At 38.7% G+C, this 12,365-nt stretch overlaps 1 protein-coding gene across 2 annotated transcripts; it reads right to left on the reverse strand.

The window, feature by feature from the left end:
• Positions 1-1,001: 1,001 nt before the first annotated feature.
• LOC137198721 (homocysteine-responsive endoplasmic reticulum-resident ubiquitin-like domain member 2 protein) lies at positions 1,002-10,580 on the reverse strand. Of its 2 annotated transcripts, none has more exons than XM_067612631.1 (9): positions 10,485-10,580; positions 9,657-9,983; positions 7,689-7,766; positions 4,970-5,080; positions 4,646-4,779; positions 3,260-3,373; positions 2,873-3,160; positions 2,478-2,592; positions 1,002-2,002 (listed from the first exon to the last, which is right to left on the reverse strand). In XM_067612631.1, the coding sequence occupies exons 2-9, from the start codon at positions 9,801-9,803 to the stop codon at positions 1,835-1,837; spliced, it is 1,155 nt and encodes a 384-aa protein (XP_067468732.1). In that variant the 5' UTR covers positions 9,804-9,983; positions 10,485-10,580; the 3' UTR covers positions 1,002-1,834. The 2 variants fall into 2 exon arrangements, with proteins under 2 accessions (XP_067468732.1, XP_067468731.1); XM_067612630.1 differs by having other exon boundaries at positions 4,970-5,083.
• Between the last annotated feature and the right edge of the window lie 1,785 nt (positions 10,581-12,365).

Consider the following 12,365-nt stretch of genomic DNA (forward strand, 5'->3'; position numbering starts at 1 on the left):
TCATGTTACTGTTAATTTAGATCATGATCTAAAGCTATGGTTCACACACGCAGGTGTTTTCACTTATTTGACTAATTAGACCTCCTAGCGGGGCTCTGTGTGCGATTGACATTTCTCAACTTCAACCTGAGTAAAGGTCTAACCTGTGTGGACATGCAGGGCTTTTAAATATAACTTTGGCACAGTCATTAGCTGAGTGCACGATGTATCAATAATTCAGTATTTTGGTGTGCACACTTTAGGATGATGCAGCATCCCACGTCACTATAATGGACCATCAACTGACCAGCCTCAGAAATAATGTACAATATCTGATATAAATACGTGTGCCATTAATAGACTGACTTGCATCTGCGGTCTGTTAATGTAATGGTGACATAAGCAGGATATGTAGGCTTCCAACGTCACAATATGAGGAAGCAAAGTCCCGCAGAGCACAATTTGAACTCTGTCAGTGTGCTGGTTAAATAATATTCAAGCCTTTCATTCATGGATATGATGAGCACTTGGTTTGACAGTGTGCTTTGAGAGAGTGAAGGCAAGAGGAGGCATTTTGTTTGGAGCGTGATTTCTTGTTTTTCTCTTGATTTTTTCCAAGAGTTGGAAAAGGTTCCAAGTAAAAAGCTTTAACTTGCACTCCACACACTGATGTTGTTTATGCTCTACAGAGACTACAAGATCATCCAGCCAATCACAGGCACAAAGTATGGTGTAGATTTTACTTCCAAAGCCTCTACTACAACTTTTAATTATGCTTCTTATCCAAAAGCTGATTTAAAGGTATGTGCACCCACTACATGAATGAATAACAATCTTTCTGTGGCCCACAACACTCAAGTCAGTACTTGTGAGAATCTGGAGGGAAAGATAATATCACCTGTCTAAAACCACATGCCTACATTATCATGAATCCATTTTTTAATAAACATGGATATTATTAATGCACAATACATTTTATATATAACAGCAGTGGCCATTTTCACAAACTCAAGAGGCGTATGGTTTCTCCGACATGAACTCTGCATTGTGGCAGTGTTTTTATTTAACAGTAAGGAATACAAAAGTCTCTCTTTGCCTGCTGGACGCTTCGTCAATTTAATCCCAACTGAAATAATTAGTGGTACATTAATCCAAATCACTCTTCAGTAGCAGTAACGTCACTCTGGGATACACTTCACAACAATACACAATGTGTTTTACACACATTTTTTTCACCTTTCAGACCAGAATCACTCACGTAAATTTCAACAGATGCTACATGATATTCAGGAGTATTTGCTGTAGTTCACCTTTTGGACTAAAGTGGCCCTTTTTAAAATGTCTTATACGGATACAACCAGCATTACAAAAAAAAATTACAATTGAAACGAAACTATTTCAACAAGTATTGCAGCTTCTCACAAAGAAAAAAAAAAACAGACTCCGCTTGTTAAACACATTTAGTGCTGTAAATATTGTTCAATATTATAAATGCGGCTGCTGTCGCTATTTTATAAATTACAGAAACAATGCATTGGCAGACACTATTTTTTATTCTGACTACGTTTACAAGGCATCACTAGCAATCCTTGTATATAGCAGGTCAACTAAGGTTCCTGTCATTTGACAGTTCTTTCTGTCTTTGTGCAGACAAAGAAAAACAGTCCATTTGAAGTGACCACTTTCCGCTTTTCAGGTTAAATCAGTCATTTGCATTTGCAGCTCAAAGTCTTAGACTAGTGGGAAACTATAACACTGCACTGCAACAGAGACAGTTTCCCTAAGCAGGTAGGATATCCGTCCTCCTCTTAAAAGAAAGAATGTGCTCCTGTGGAGAACTGTGGTGTCTCGTGGCTCAGTTAGCAGCATTTGGCGGTCCCTCTGGGATGAGGGACATGAAGAAGGTTATGATAAACGACCAGGTGGAGGACAGGAAGCCTGCGTGGGGGACACTGTTCGGGTCCTCTGCGCCTTCCTCTCCACTTTCACCGTCATCATCTGAGCCGTCATCCATAACTCCTTCCTGTACGGGAGATATGAGAGGACAATCAAATGAGATACAGAATGTTTCACACTAACGTGGTGCATTTGTGATATATTTGACTGTGAAATGAGATATCCACTGTGGAAACGTGAGTCACAGTCCCATCATTTTGTTCCCAATGAAGTTTCTCTGTGAGCTAAAACATGTTTTTAATTTTGCCTTTTACATCACCTTTTGCTATCAGAAAAACTCAAAACAGTTTTAATTTAGTTTTTGCCACTTTTTCAATCTCAGCTATATTTGCAACCAATATAATATAGAGTCTAATTTCTTGTTTTGGATTATTTCATTGTAAGCTCATCTGAAACAGAGTTCCACTTTTTGTTATCTGTGTGTGGAACTATTCTATGAATATTCAGTAATGAGCTAGACACTGAAACTTCACTGATAAAAATTCCCATCAGTCCTGGGCAAAATTCTTGATAAGTTGGATATGGATGAGAGACGGAGCTACCATTTCTTGTAAGTCGTGGTTTTGTAGCTCTCCCTCCAGATCGTCCTGATTGGCTCTGTCTCCTGGGAGCTGGAGCTCATTCTCCAGGTTGAAGGGAAACCAGCCAGCCTGGTGCCTGCAGACAGACACAAAAAAACAACATTAGAAACAACTCATTTTTATCAATTATAATTTTGATTAATGGGTTAGTTGTTGTTTAGTCCCTAACATGTCAAAAATGATGACACATGCCTTACACAAGAACTCAAATGGCTTGTTTTTGACCAACTTTCCAAAAAAAGCCAAATGTATTCAATTTACAATGTTATAATAAAGAGAAACTGATTACGTGTGACCTGTTTTGATAAATCCCAAACTGCCAAATAACTCATGAGTAGAATAACGTGAGCACTCACAGATAAAGCACCAGCATGGCCATCATCACCATGACGAACCGGCTGAAGGACGAGTAGAAGTAGACTATACTGAGTAAAATTGCAGCACGTGAAAATGTGTACACCCAGTCTAGCCAATCCCGGTTCAGCTCCTCCTCGTTCAGGATCTCCCCTCCCTGCGCGTTCATCTGGACCTCTGGGTTGCCACGGCGATCCACCTGAGGTCGCTGGCTCAGAGGATCGGGCTGGTTAGACTGCGTCAGGGGCTGGTCTGGCCTTAGGTGCTGAGAGGAGGCAGCCAGTAACTGACTGGAGGGAGACACAGATGGAAAATTAGCTGTCACGATGTTACAGAAGTTCAGTGAATATTTGACAGAGATTAAGAGATAGAAACATGACGAGACTTACTAATGCATGTAGTACTGCCGGGCGTACAGCTGCTGCCACCACATTAGCGTCATGGGGTTGTAATAAGAGGGCATGTTTGTGGGAGGAGTTGATTGTTGAGAGTACTGAGACCAGCTGGAAAAGAAGAGACATTCCATTACAAGATCAGTAACATAAGACCTGTCACACATACATCTGTCTACCCGTCCCCCTATGTGCACTCATTACACCAGGGGTGGGCCGAGGGAGGAGGACGTGACGGGAGAGACATGAGGCTGCTGACGTGGTTGCTGTCAGCAGCTGGAGCTGTGACACGCGGCTCATGGAATAGTGATGTGCGGATCACAGTTATATCCACGAGCACTGCGGTTAATCTACGGAGCGGGCGGGCCGAGTCATAAAAATGAACATTCTGATTAATAGCGGATGGGTTACGGGTGGGTGAAATAATGCATCATTAATGACGAAAATATTAATTACATCCTCTAAAATCTGAACATATTTTAAGATTCATTTTCCGTCAGGCACGAATTAGCAGACTAGACTCTCATTGCACCAATTGCAGGGTCCATTTAACTTAAGCAGCACTTTTACTTTAAATAAATGTTCACTTATTTAAAACCAACCTACTTCAGTGTAATATTATTCTCCTTCTCAGGGTCATAACTCAGTCAAATCTGAACACACAGACATGATAAAGATAATTTTAGAGTCATTGTGACCGACACTGTCTGATTATGTTATTATCTCTTATGTCCATCATGAATAAACGTCCATGAATCCGCATAAAAATCAGAGGAAAAAAAAGACACTTGCTATAACTACAGAACTTGCCTGAGAATCATCACATTGTTAAGTTTTCTTTAGTATCAAAGTAATACAGTGACAGTTGTCTGTACATCCACAAGTGAACAGCAAACAGGAACTCCTCATAGCTAATTTGGCAAACTTTTAACACCAGTTGTACCAATTAGCCAAAAATGTGAACAATTGTGGGCTTAAAAAAGGAGGAGTTATGTTATGTTGTGGTTGTGGCATTAATAAATTCATCTGTTTGTACAATCAAGATAAAGGCCAAATAATGACTAAACAAGGTTTGGACTTTGGTTGTATTATACATGTAAAATATATATGATTATTTATATAAAACTAATCCATGTCATATTCTCTAGTTGCTGTAGTGACTTGTTTTTTGTCGGCGGATTTTTCTTGATTTTGTGATTGTATATGTTGTAGTTTGAACACTTTGTGTGCTTGTTTATTATATATTATCTTCTTTTCTTGCTTGCTGTAGTAAAACTACTTCCCCACAATCATTATGATTGACTGATTTTATTTAATATAAAAAAATATTTAAAAAAATACACTATAACACTGATCAAACTTCCTCTGACACAGATACTGTACCTGTGCATAAATTGTGGGTACATCTGGTGGTAAGGGAAGGGTCCAGCCCGTTGCCTGAGCCCATCACTGCTCTCTGCTGTAGACGACTGGCCATCTTGAGCAGAGACGGAAGGACTATTAGCGTTTTGAGGTGCCTGTAGCCAGAAAAGAAGTTCTGAATATTAGTGACGATTTATAGTTATAGTCATGAGGGGAAAGGCAGGTGACTTTTTTTCTAAATCCTCAGGGGAGGTGCAGATTACAGCAGTGAGGTGGATGATGAAACAAAAAGAGGTGGTGATGAAATGAATGGAAAGGTGTGACGAGTGTGTGTGGGTGACCCACCGCGGGACCGGCTGAGTTCTCCTGAGGCTTGTTACCGTGGCTGCGGGGGGGCTTCGGGGAGCTGGGAGGGGTTCTGGAGGGGCACACCAGATGGAGCATATGGTACTCATCCTGCTGTGGAAGCCAATGCAGCTCATTATCAAAGACAGTCTCATGAACTCATGTTCAAAGGGGAAAAAAAAGAAAGTTGAAAGGCAACCTATTGCGTCATTTAACAAACGCAGAAAACTTCAAAAAAAAACTTCTACATCTACTTTTTGGATTTTCTTTAATGACTGAAATTAACAATGAGTCATTTTTATAGTATCTGTGTAACACTGGTAAATGTTATATTGATAAACAGGTAACAACACTGAACATACCCGATTGATTTTCTCAGTAAAATAACACCCAATTATAGGAAAACCTGAAATCCCATTTTAAAAATACATTACTTTCATTGTGAATATTATTGTGGCCATGAGGTACAAAATAAACAGCAAATTAGGGAATCAAACATTTAAAAAAAATCAAATCAATTCAAAGAAACATAACAATTAAAAAACAACACAAACTCTCTCATAATGGCTGCAATACACTTGTCCATTCATGTTTCCTTTGTTCCTATTTGGAATGGATGTCGAAATTTCAAAAAAGTTCCTACATACCATAAAGTCTTAGTGGCAACTGTGTTGGATCAATAACTCTTGACTTAAAAAGAAGACCAAAGAATCCTGAACATCGTCCTTTTCAACTCAATTTTCCCCGATAAAGGGACCAAAAACATTGTATTCTTAAAGTAAGTAATGGACAGTGTGCAGGATTCTTTGGTTTTCTTTTCATCTGTCGTTCAACTGTTAAATACAAACCCAAGTTTAAAGTGCACATGGTGCAGTTGGAGGTTCTTATAGATGTCTGTTACGGTTTTCAAGTATGCCACATTTAAAGTCTAAGGGTGCTGACCAAGGGTGAAAAAATGACACATTGTTGCATTTTAGTCCTGGTCCGGTTCCTGTCTTTTTACAAATGAACCAAGAGGAGTAAACATGAAGTTATACAGACTGACAGGTTGATTGGACAGTTTTATCGATTATCATCCTGCATCATCAGTGCATCATCAGGACCCATGTGGGGAAATCAAATTCCGGTGAGTGACAGAAGTTTATGCAGCACTTTAATGCCTCTGATGTGTATATTTATGTTCTTTGGTGTCACAAAGAGCTAGTGAAGAAATAACTGATTATGAGCATTATTAGTATTAATAGAATGCAAATTGACAACGTGTTATGAATGATGACTAAGAGGGAGAGACAGGACGAAAAAAGAGACATCCTGTACAGTAATGACTCTGGGCTTATTACTGTGGGATCGCTGTCACACACTTTTTAATGGACTTAATGAACTGAAAAAGTACATGGAGTAAGATATAAGCACAGCAGTTTTAACAACTTTTGACCTACTAATCAGGGAAACTACTGCTGACGTGCATACATGTTTCCATGGTTACCAAATGATTTGCACAAATATATACGTGATTTATACAGATCAATTATGAGATTGCTTCCTGAACAAAATTCACGATCAGCAGATGGATTTATTAGTAGTTAAGCTTTTGAAATACTAGTCACATATCTGCCATCATAAAATCCTGTGGTTGGGTCGTTTGCTTTCACACCACAAACGAACTGCGCCAGAATCTTCTTGACAGCAGACCGAGACCCACCTTTTCAAGCAGTCTCGGTATAGTTGTTTGGTCCGCACCAAGGCTCAACTGACAGCTCTCACACTGGCCCAAATGAACCGTATTAACCGGGCAAACGGACCTGAGTTCGTTTCAACCGAACCAAAAGCAAGAACCGAAAGCACCTTACAGTATGTTCTTTCAAATACAAATAAATATGATTCATCAAAACACTTAAGAGTAAGAAGAAGTCACAATTGTTGGTCGGGACAAAACAAGACATTTTATCATCTTGGACTTTGGGAAACATTTGGGAGACATTTTCCACCATTTTCTGACATTTTATAGACCAAACGACTAATCAAGGAAATTATAGACAGATTCACTGATAATGAAAATTATCGTTAGCTGCAGCCCTAACCTGAACATTAGACCCCTGTGCTACTGTCGAACGTCTCATTCCAAAACTGTACAGGTATTAACATGCTACTATAACAGCCTCCACTCTTTTGGGAAGGCTCATCATGAGATTTTGGAACCTGGCTGCAGGGATTTGCTCCCATTCAGCCACAACAATATTAGAGAGGTTGGGCATTGATATTGGGCATCAAGGCCTGGCTTGCAGTCCAATTTGTCTTAAAAGTCTTAGATGGAGTTGATGTCTGGGCTCTGTGGAGGTCAGTCGAGTTCTTCCACAGAAACACTCAGAAAACAACATTATGACATTATGTTGAAACAGCGAGGGGTCTGTTGACATAAAGTTGGAAGCACACTATTGTCTAAAATATAATTATTTTATGCGGCATCATTAAGATTTCCTTTGATTAGAACCAAGAGGCCTGGCCAAAATAATGTAAAAACAGCTGCAGACCACATACAAAAGTATGTAAACAAAGGTGTCGATATGCTTATGGCCATACAGTGTTCAGTTTGTATGCTGTTGATTGATTAAATCAGGGAAACAAGCAGCTCGAGTGCTTCTTCTCAGCATAATAATGAATAAAATAGAATCATTCTGATAAATAGGAAAGTCAGGCTGCAACAACAGATAGAACTTACCTTTCTGAGCACATCTTTTAAAGTTAAGTGATCCAAAAGCAGTTTCCCAGAATACACCAGCCTCTGGTCTTTGGAGCTCTAAAAAAAATAACATTATAACAACAACAGGGTCAGAGGAGAGAACCTGTATATTAGCAACACTGTAAAGAATATAGTTCACTGTGGTTTGTTTGCCCTTTCTAACCATGTCTAGTTAGAACTGACAACAATATATTCGATGAGGACATCTTGGTAATGTAGATCAGGGCATCAAAAGGCAGAGATTGTGTGTGTGTGTGTGTGTGTGTGTGTGTGTGTGTGTGTGTGTGTGTGTGTGTAATGAGGATGAGATCATAGTAACCTCAATTGGGATAAGTGGGTCTTAACGACGGATTAAACTGGCAGTGCAACAAGGTCAGAGTCTGTCCTCTTAAACCCTACATTCACTGTTCAGCCATTCAGGAATTTAAATTGTCTGTTTTAAATCCCGGCCAACTTGCAACCGAGCGCCGTCTATTCTGGGATCAAGCCGCCTCATTGTTGAATATGCGGAGCCTAATGTCCACTAAATTACACACAAACAGGAGCACTGCCCTTGCTGAGATTACTCAACCGCTTTACAAGGGAGCAATTTGTCTCTGTGTGTTTACAATGATTACATCAGTCCTGAGCGGAGGAAAGGAAGCAAAGTCAGATTAGCAGCACAATACAGCAGCAATCTCAACGCCCTCCTTTCTCTGTGACGTCAAATCCATGGACTATAAGGCTTTTTCAGCTACTATGGCTCTGGAAATCAACCATAGAGAATAGAACAAGGTTAATGGTCTGTGTCACTTTATTTGGTTATTTGACAATGTTGTGATTCACAGAGGAAGTTTGGAAGACTTCAAACAGCAAGAAATGCTCAACTGGAGAATGTTTACTGCGGCTAAATACAGGCTAAATTACCAGCCAGCTCCACTTCTTCCTTGTTAGTTCTGAGTGAAACTGTAGGTCCGACATTTATACAGTCAACAATGTCTGATCGCATCTTTACCCAAATCACTTCCTAGATTTGAACTGTGCAACCTTTATAAACGCCAACACACACACACACACAGAGGGCATCCTGCTGCTTCCAACTGATGTAATTTGTTAATAGTTTGTTTTGGGCAGGGAGCCTCTGTTGCATGTCTCTGTTATCTCTGTCTCTCTCTCCCCACACATTTCCTGGCACACTATGCTGACAAACTGTCCAGTTTAGCCAAAATAACAAACTGTAACTCAACAAGGGTGATTAGCTGGCTTAAATGACACAGGAAAGTAGGGTAAAAGAGAGAATAATAGAAGATCTCAAATAGAGCTGCAATGATTAGTTGATTAGTTGCAAACTATTATGTTAATCTGCAACTATTTAGATAATTTATTCATTGTTTGGAGTCATTCTTTAAGAAAACAATGTCCAAATTCTCTGATTCCAGCTTCTTAAATGTAAATATTTTCTGGTTTCTGTAGTCTTCTCTGTCAGTAAACTGAATATCTTCGGGTTGTGGACTGTTGTGGACAAAACAAGCCATTTGAGGATGTCACTGTGGGCTCTGGGAAGCAGTGACATCTTTCTTGTTGACATTTTATGGACCAAACATGAGCACTCGAGAAAATAATCGTCCTACAAAACTCACTATCCTCACTGTACAAACTTCAAAGATACACACAGGACATCTATATCAACTTATGTTACTGATGTTGTTTTGGGCTGGGAACATTAATTGCATGTTTCTGTTGTCTTTGTCTCTCTCCCCACACCTTTCCTTCCACGCTATGCTGACAAACTGTCCAATATAGCCAAAAACAAACAAGTAATTAAGTAAGTAATTCACAAAGAGTGATTAACTTGCTTAAATGAAAAGTAGGGTGAAATAGGGAATAATATAATATCTCAGAACACATGGTCTAATTCATATTCTCAAGTTTGCATCTGCTGTGTATGGATTGGACTGAAATACTCACCGGTTTACTCGGATATACGTCGGACAGGTGGGCTTTGAGTTTCTCCACAGTCCAGTTCTGGAAACAGTTGATGGTCTGATCATTGTACTTCTGGTTGGGAGCCCTGATGACAAGGGTAACAGGACTGTCCACAACACCTTGATCCATGACTCAAAACCATTTGTCTTCAATGGCAAACAAGAAAAGATCTGGACCACCCTGTCGGGAGTATTGGCAGCTGTTCTCCTTATCCTTTTCTAGTGGGTTTCCGGCACCATCACAGCAATGTTATATAATATTGCACAATATGCAAGGTGTTTCCTGTAGTTTTGTACAGACGGCAAGCAGCTATATCATGAGGAGAGAAAGGAAAGTGTTTATTCTAAAAAAGCAACACATGAGATCAGTTTAACCCTAATAACGTTTGCATGATTGACGATCGAAGTAATCTGAGCTTCAAGCAAGTTTGGCATATATAATATATACGTTAACTTAACGCTAATAATATCTGGCAAACAAAAAGCAGAACGTAGTTGCTAAGAAACACATTTAACAGGAGAAATGTTTCGTGACAACCCTGTACTCTTATGACGTTATAAAAAACTCGTAAAAATGGACAGAGAGATAACGACACGTAGTTAACGTTATAGGATAAACGGTCAGGGATATCTACTGTGACTGTAACACCTAGCTAGCTAAGCTAACATTAGCATCTGTAGGTTTTCTGCTATTAATTTTACTCAACTCGAGCAGAAAAAGGAGTTGTTAGCTCGCATAATTAGCTAGCCAGATCTAAACGATCTAGTATTATGAAGACATTCAAATTGAATACGGATGTATATAGTTTACCTTCCTTGTTTACTCCCAGTGGCCGAGATATCACCTACTTGCAACTCCAAGCCCTGCCTTCTTCTTCTTCTTCTTCGCTTTATTTTAGGAGGTTGTTGAAATCCTGTATTACAGCTCATTACCGCCACCTACTGGTCAGAGGCCAATGTGGTCCATAACTAAACAGTGATGGAAGAAGTTTTTTTATTTATTTATTGAGCACAAGGAAAATGCACAGAACAAGATTGGGAATAGCTATACAAAATGAAGGATGGAATCAACAATGGTTGAAGTGATGTTACAATACATTCGAGTGATTGTAGCACGCAAAGAGGTATAGTGGTGGAAGAAGTACCAATACAGCAACTTAAGTGAAAGTACATAAGTAGCCTATTAGTGGTAAAATGTAGTTAAAGTATTGCAGTAAAAGTAGTATTTTAGTCCCTCTGACTGATATATTATTATATATGACATCATTAGTGTAAAGGTTTCTGCCTAAAGATAACCGATACCCCCTGCCGATGTGGATCTTCATCTTCATCTGAAAAGTAACTAAAGCTGTCAAATAAATGTAGTGGAGTGGAAATATAAAGCATTAAATGGAAACACTCAAGTAAAGTACAAGTACCTCAAAATTGTACTTAAGCTCAGCCTCAGGTGCAAGGGTGTCAAAGCTGTTCCTTTTGCTCAGTGCAAAAAAAAAAAATCCCCCAAAACATTTGCCAACATAAGATAATAAGTTATACAGAATGTGTGATATGATATGATTATGGCCTTATATAAAGGTAAAACATAAAAGCACAAGCATGTAATTAAGTGTATTAACTTTACAGTAAAGATGATTGGTTGATTCAGTGATATACTGGGATGTGCAGCACAACTTCATAGGACAGTCTTTTGTAGTCTGATGATTCAATTTGAACGACATCTAGTGGTGACACAGTGTAACACCCTTGCCTCTCTAGTTTTCTCTAGAATTATTATCCTTCTTAATTCATTACAATAAGTAAAATACAGATCCCACAACAGGACATTGTTTTGATGTGTATAAACTTCAGAGTGACCTATAAATTACAGACATGGCTCTACCTACATGAGAGTATGTGCAAACTTGATATAGTAAACATTATTTTTTTTTACCAGTTAAAGTTGCAGTCTGTAACCTTTCACACATTTAAACCACAAATGACTATGGAGCAGCTGATAAAATTGTGTCAGGTCATGGTTGCTGGTATATAACAGAAGAAATGATCAACTAATCAATTATTAATAACACAAATATATTATTTACTGATGTAATGAAGTGAGGAAATTTTTGACTGTTTTGACCTGACACACCTGATTTACATTTCTCATTAGCAAAGCTTGGAGAGTGTATTATTTTTAGTGTTTCATCACTATTTTTCATATGCACTAAAATATGATAATTTTAGTTTTAATTGTTAGGTTAATATACAGGAAATAAATAATTCCTGGATCCATTGGGAAGTGGAGGCAGGTCTGAAATGCCTACTTTAATTTTGAAAATACACGCATATCTTGAGAGCTGCTGTCCAGTATGGAGAAACATATGAACTTATAGACACAACACACTAAGTAAGTTATTGTAAAACATTTTTGATGTTTTTATCTACGGTATGTATGTATGTTGTACCTATACCATCAAAGCTCGAAAAAATGATCAAATCCATGGATAACATGAAGTACTGCGCATAAAAAAATAACCGGAGGTGGCCTGTCATAACTCTTACTGAAAAATCGATAATAAATGTGTTCAATCTCCTCTAAAAATGAAATAGCCTACTTTCACTTGATTCATAAAACTCATGAGACCTTGCAAGCCATTGTGTAACAAAAGTTCCAGGTTACTATTTCCTGAGTAGACAAGAGCACGACATGATT

This window comes from Thunnus thynnus, chromosome 15 (genome assembly GCF_963924715.1).
Source record: "Thunnus thynnus chromosome 15, fThuThy2.1, whole genome shotgun sequence".
Taxonomy (NCBI): Eukaryota; Metazoa; Chordata; class Actinopteri; order Scombriformes; family Scombridae; genus Thunnus; species Thunnus thynnus.

Excerpts from the sequence above, each read along its gene's own strand:
- LOC137198721 (XM_067612630.1), bottom strand. The coding sequence starts at position 9,803 with ATGGATCAAGGTGTTGTGGACAGTCCTGTTACCCTTGTCATCAGGGCT. Across the intron at positions 4,780-4,969 it reads AGAACTCAGCCGGTCCCGCG|GCACCTCAAAACGCTAATAG; the intron begins GTGGGTCACCCA and ends TTCTGGCTACAG. Across the intron at positions 2,593-2,872 it reads GCCATGCTGGTGCTTTATCT|GCACCAGGCTGGCTGGTTTC; the intron begins GTGAGTGCTCAC and ends GTCTGTCTGCAG.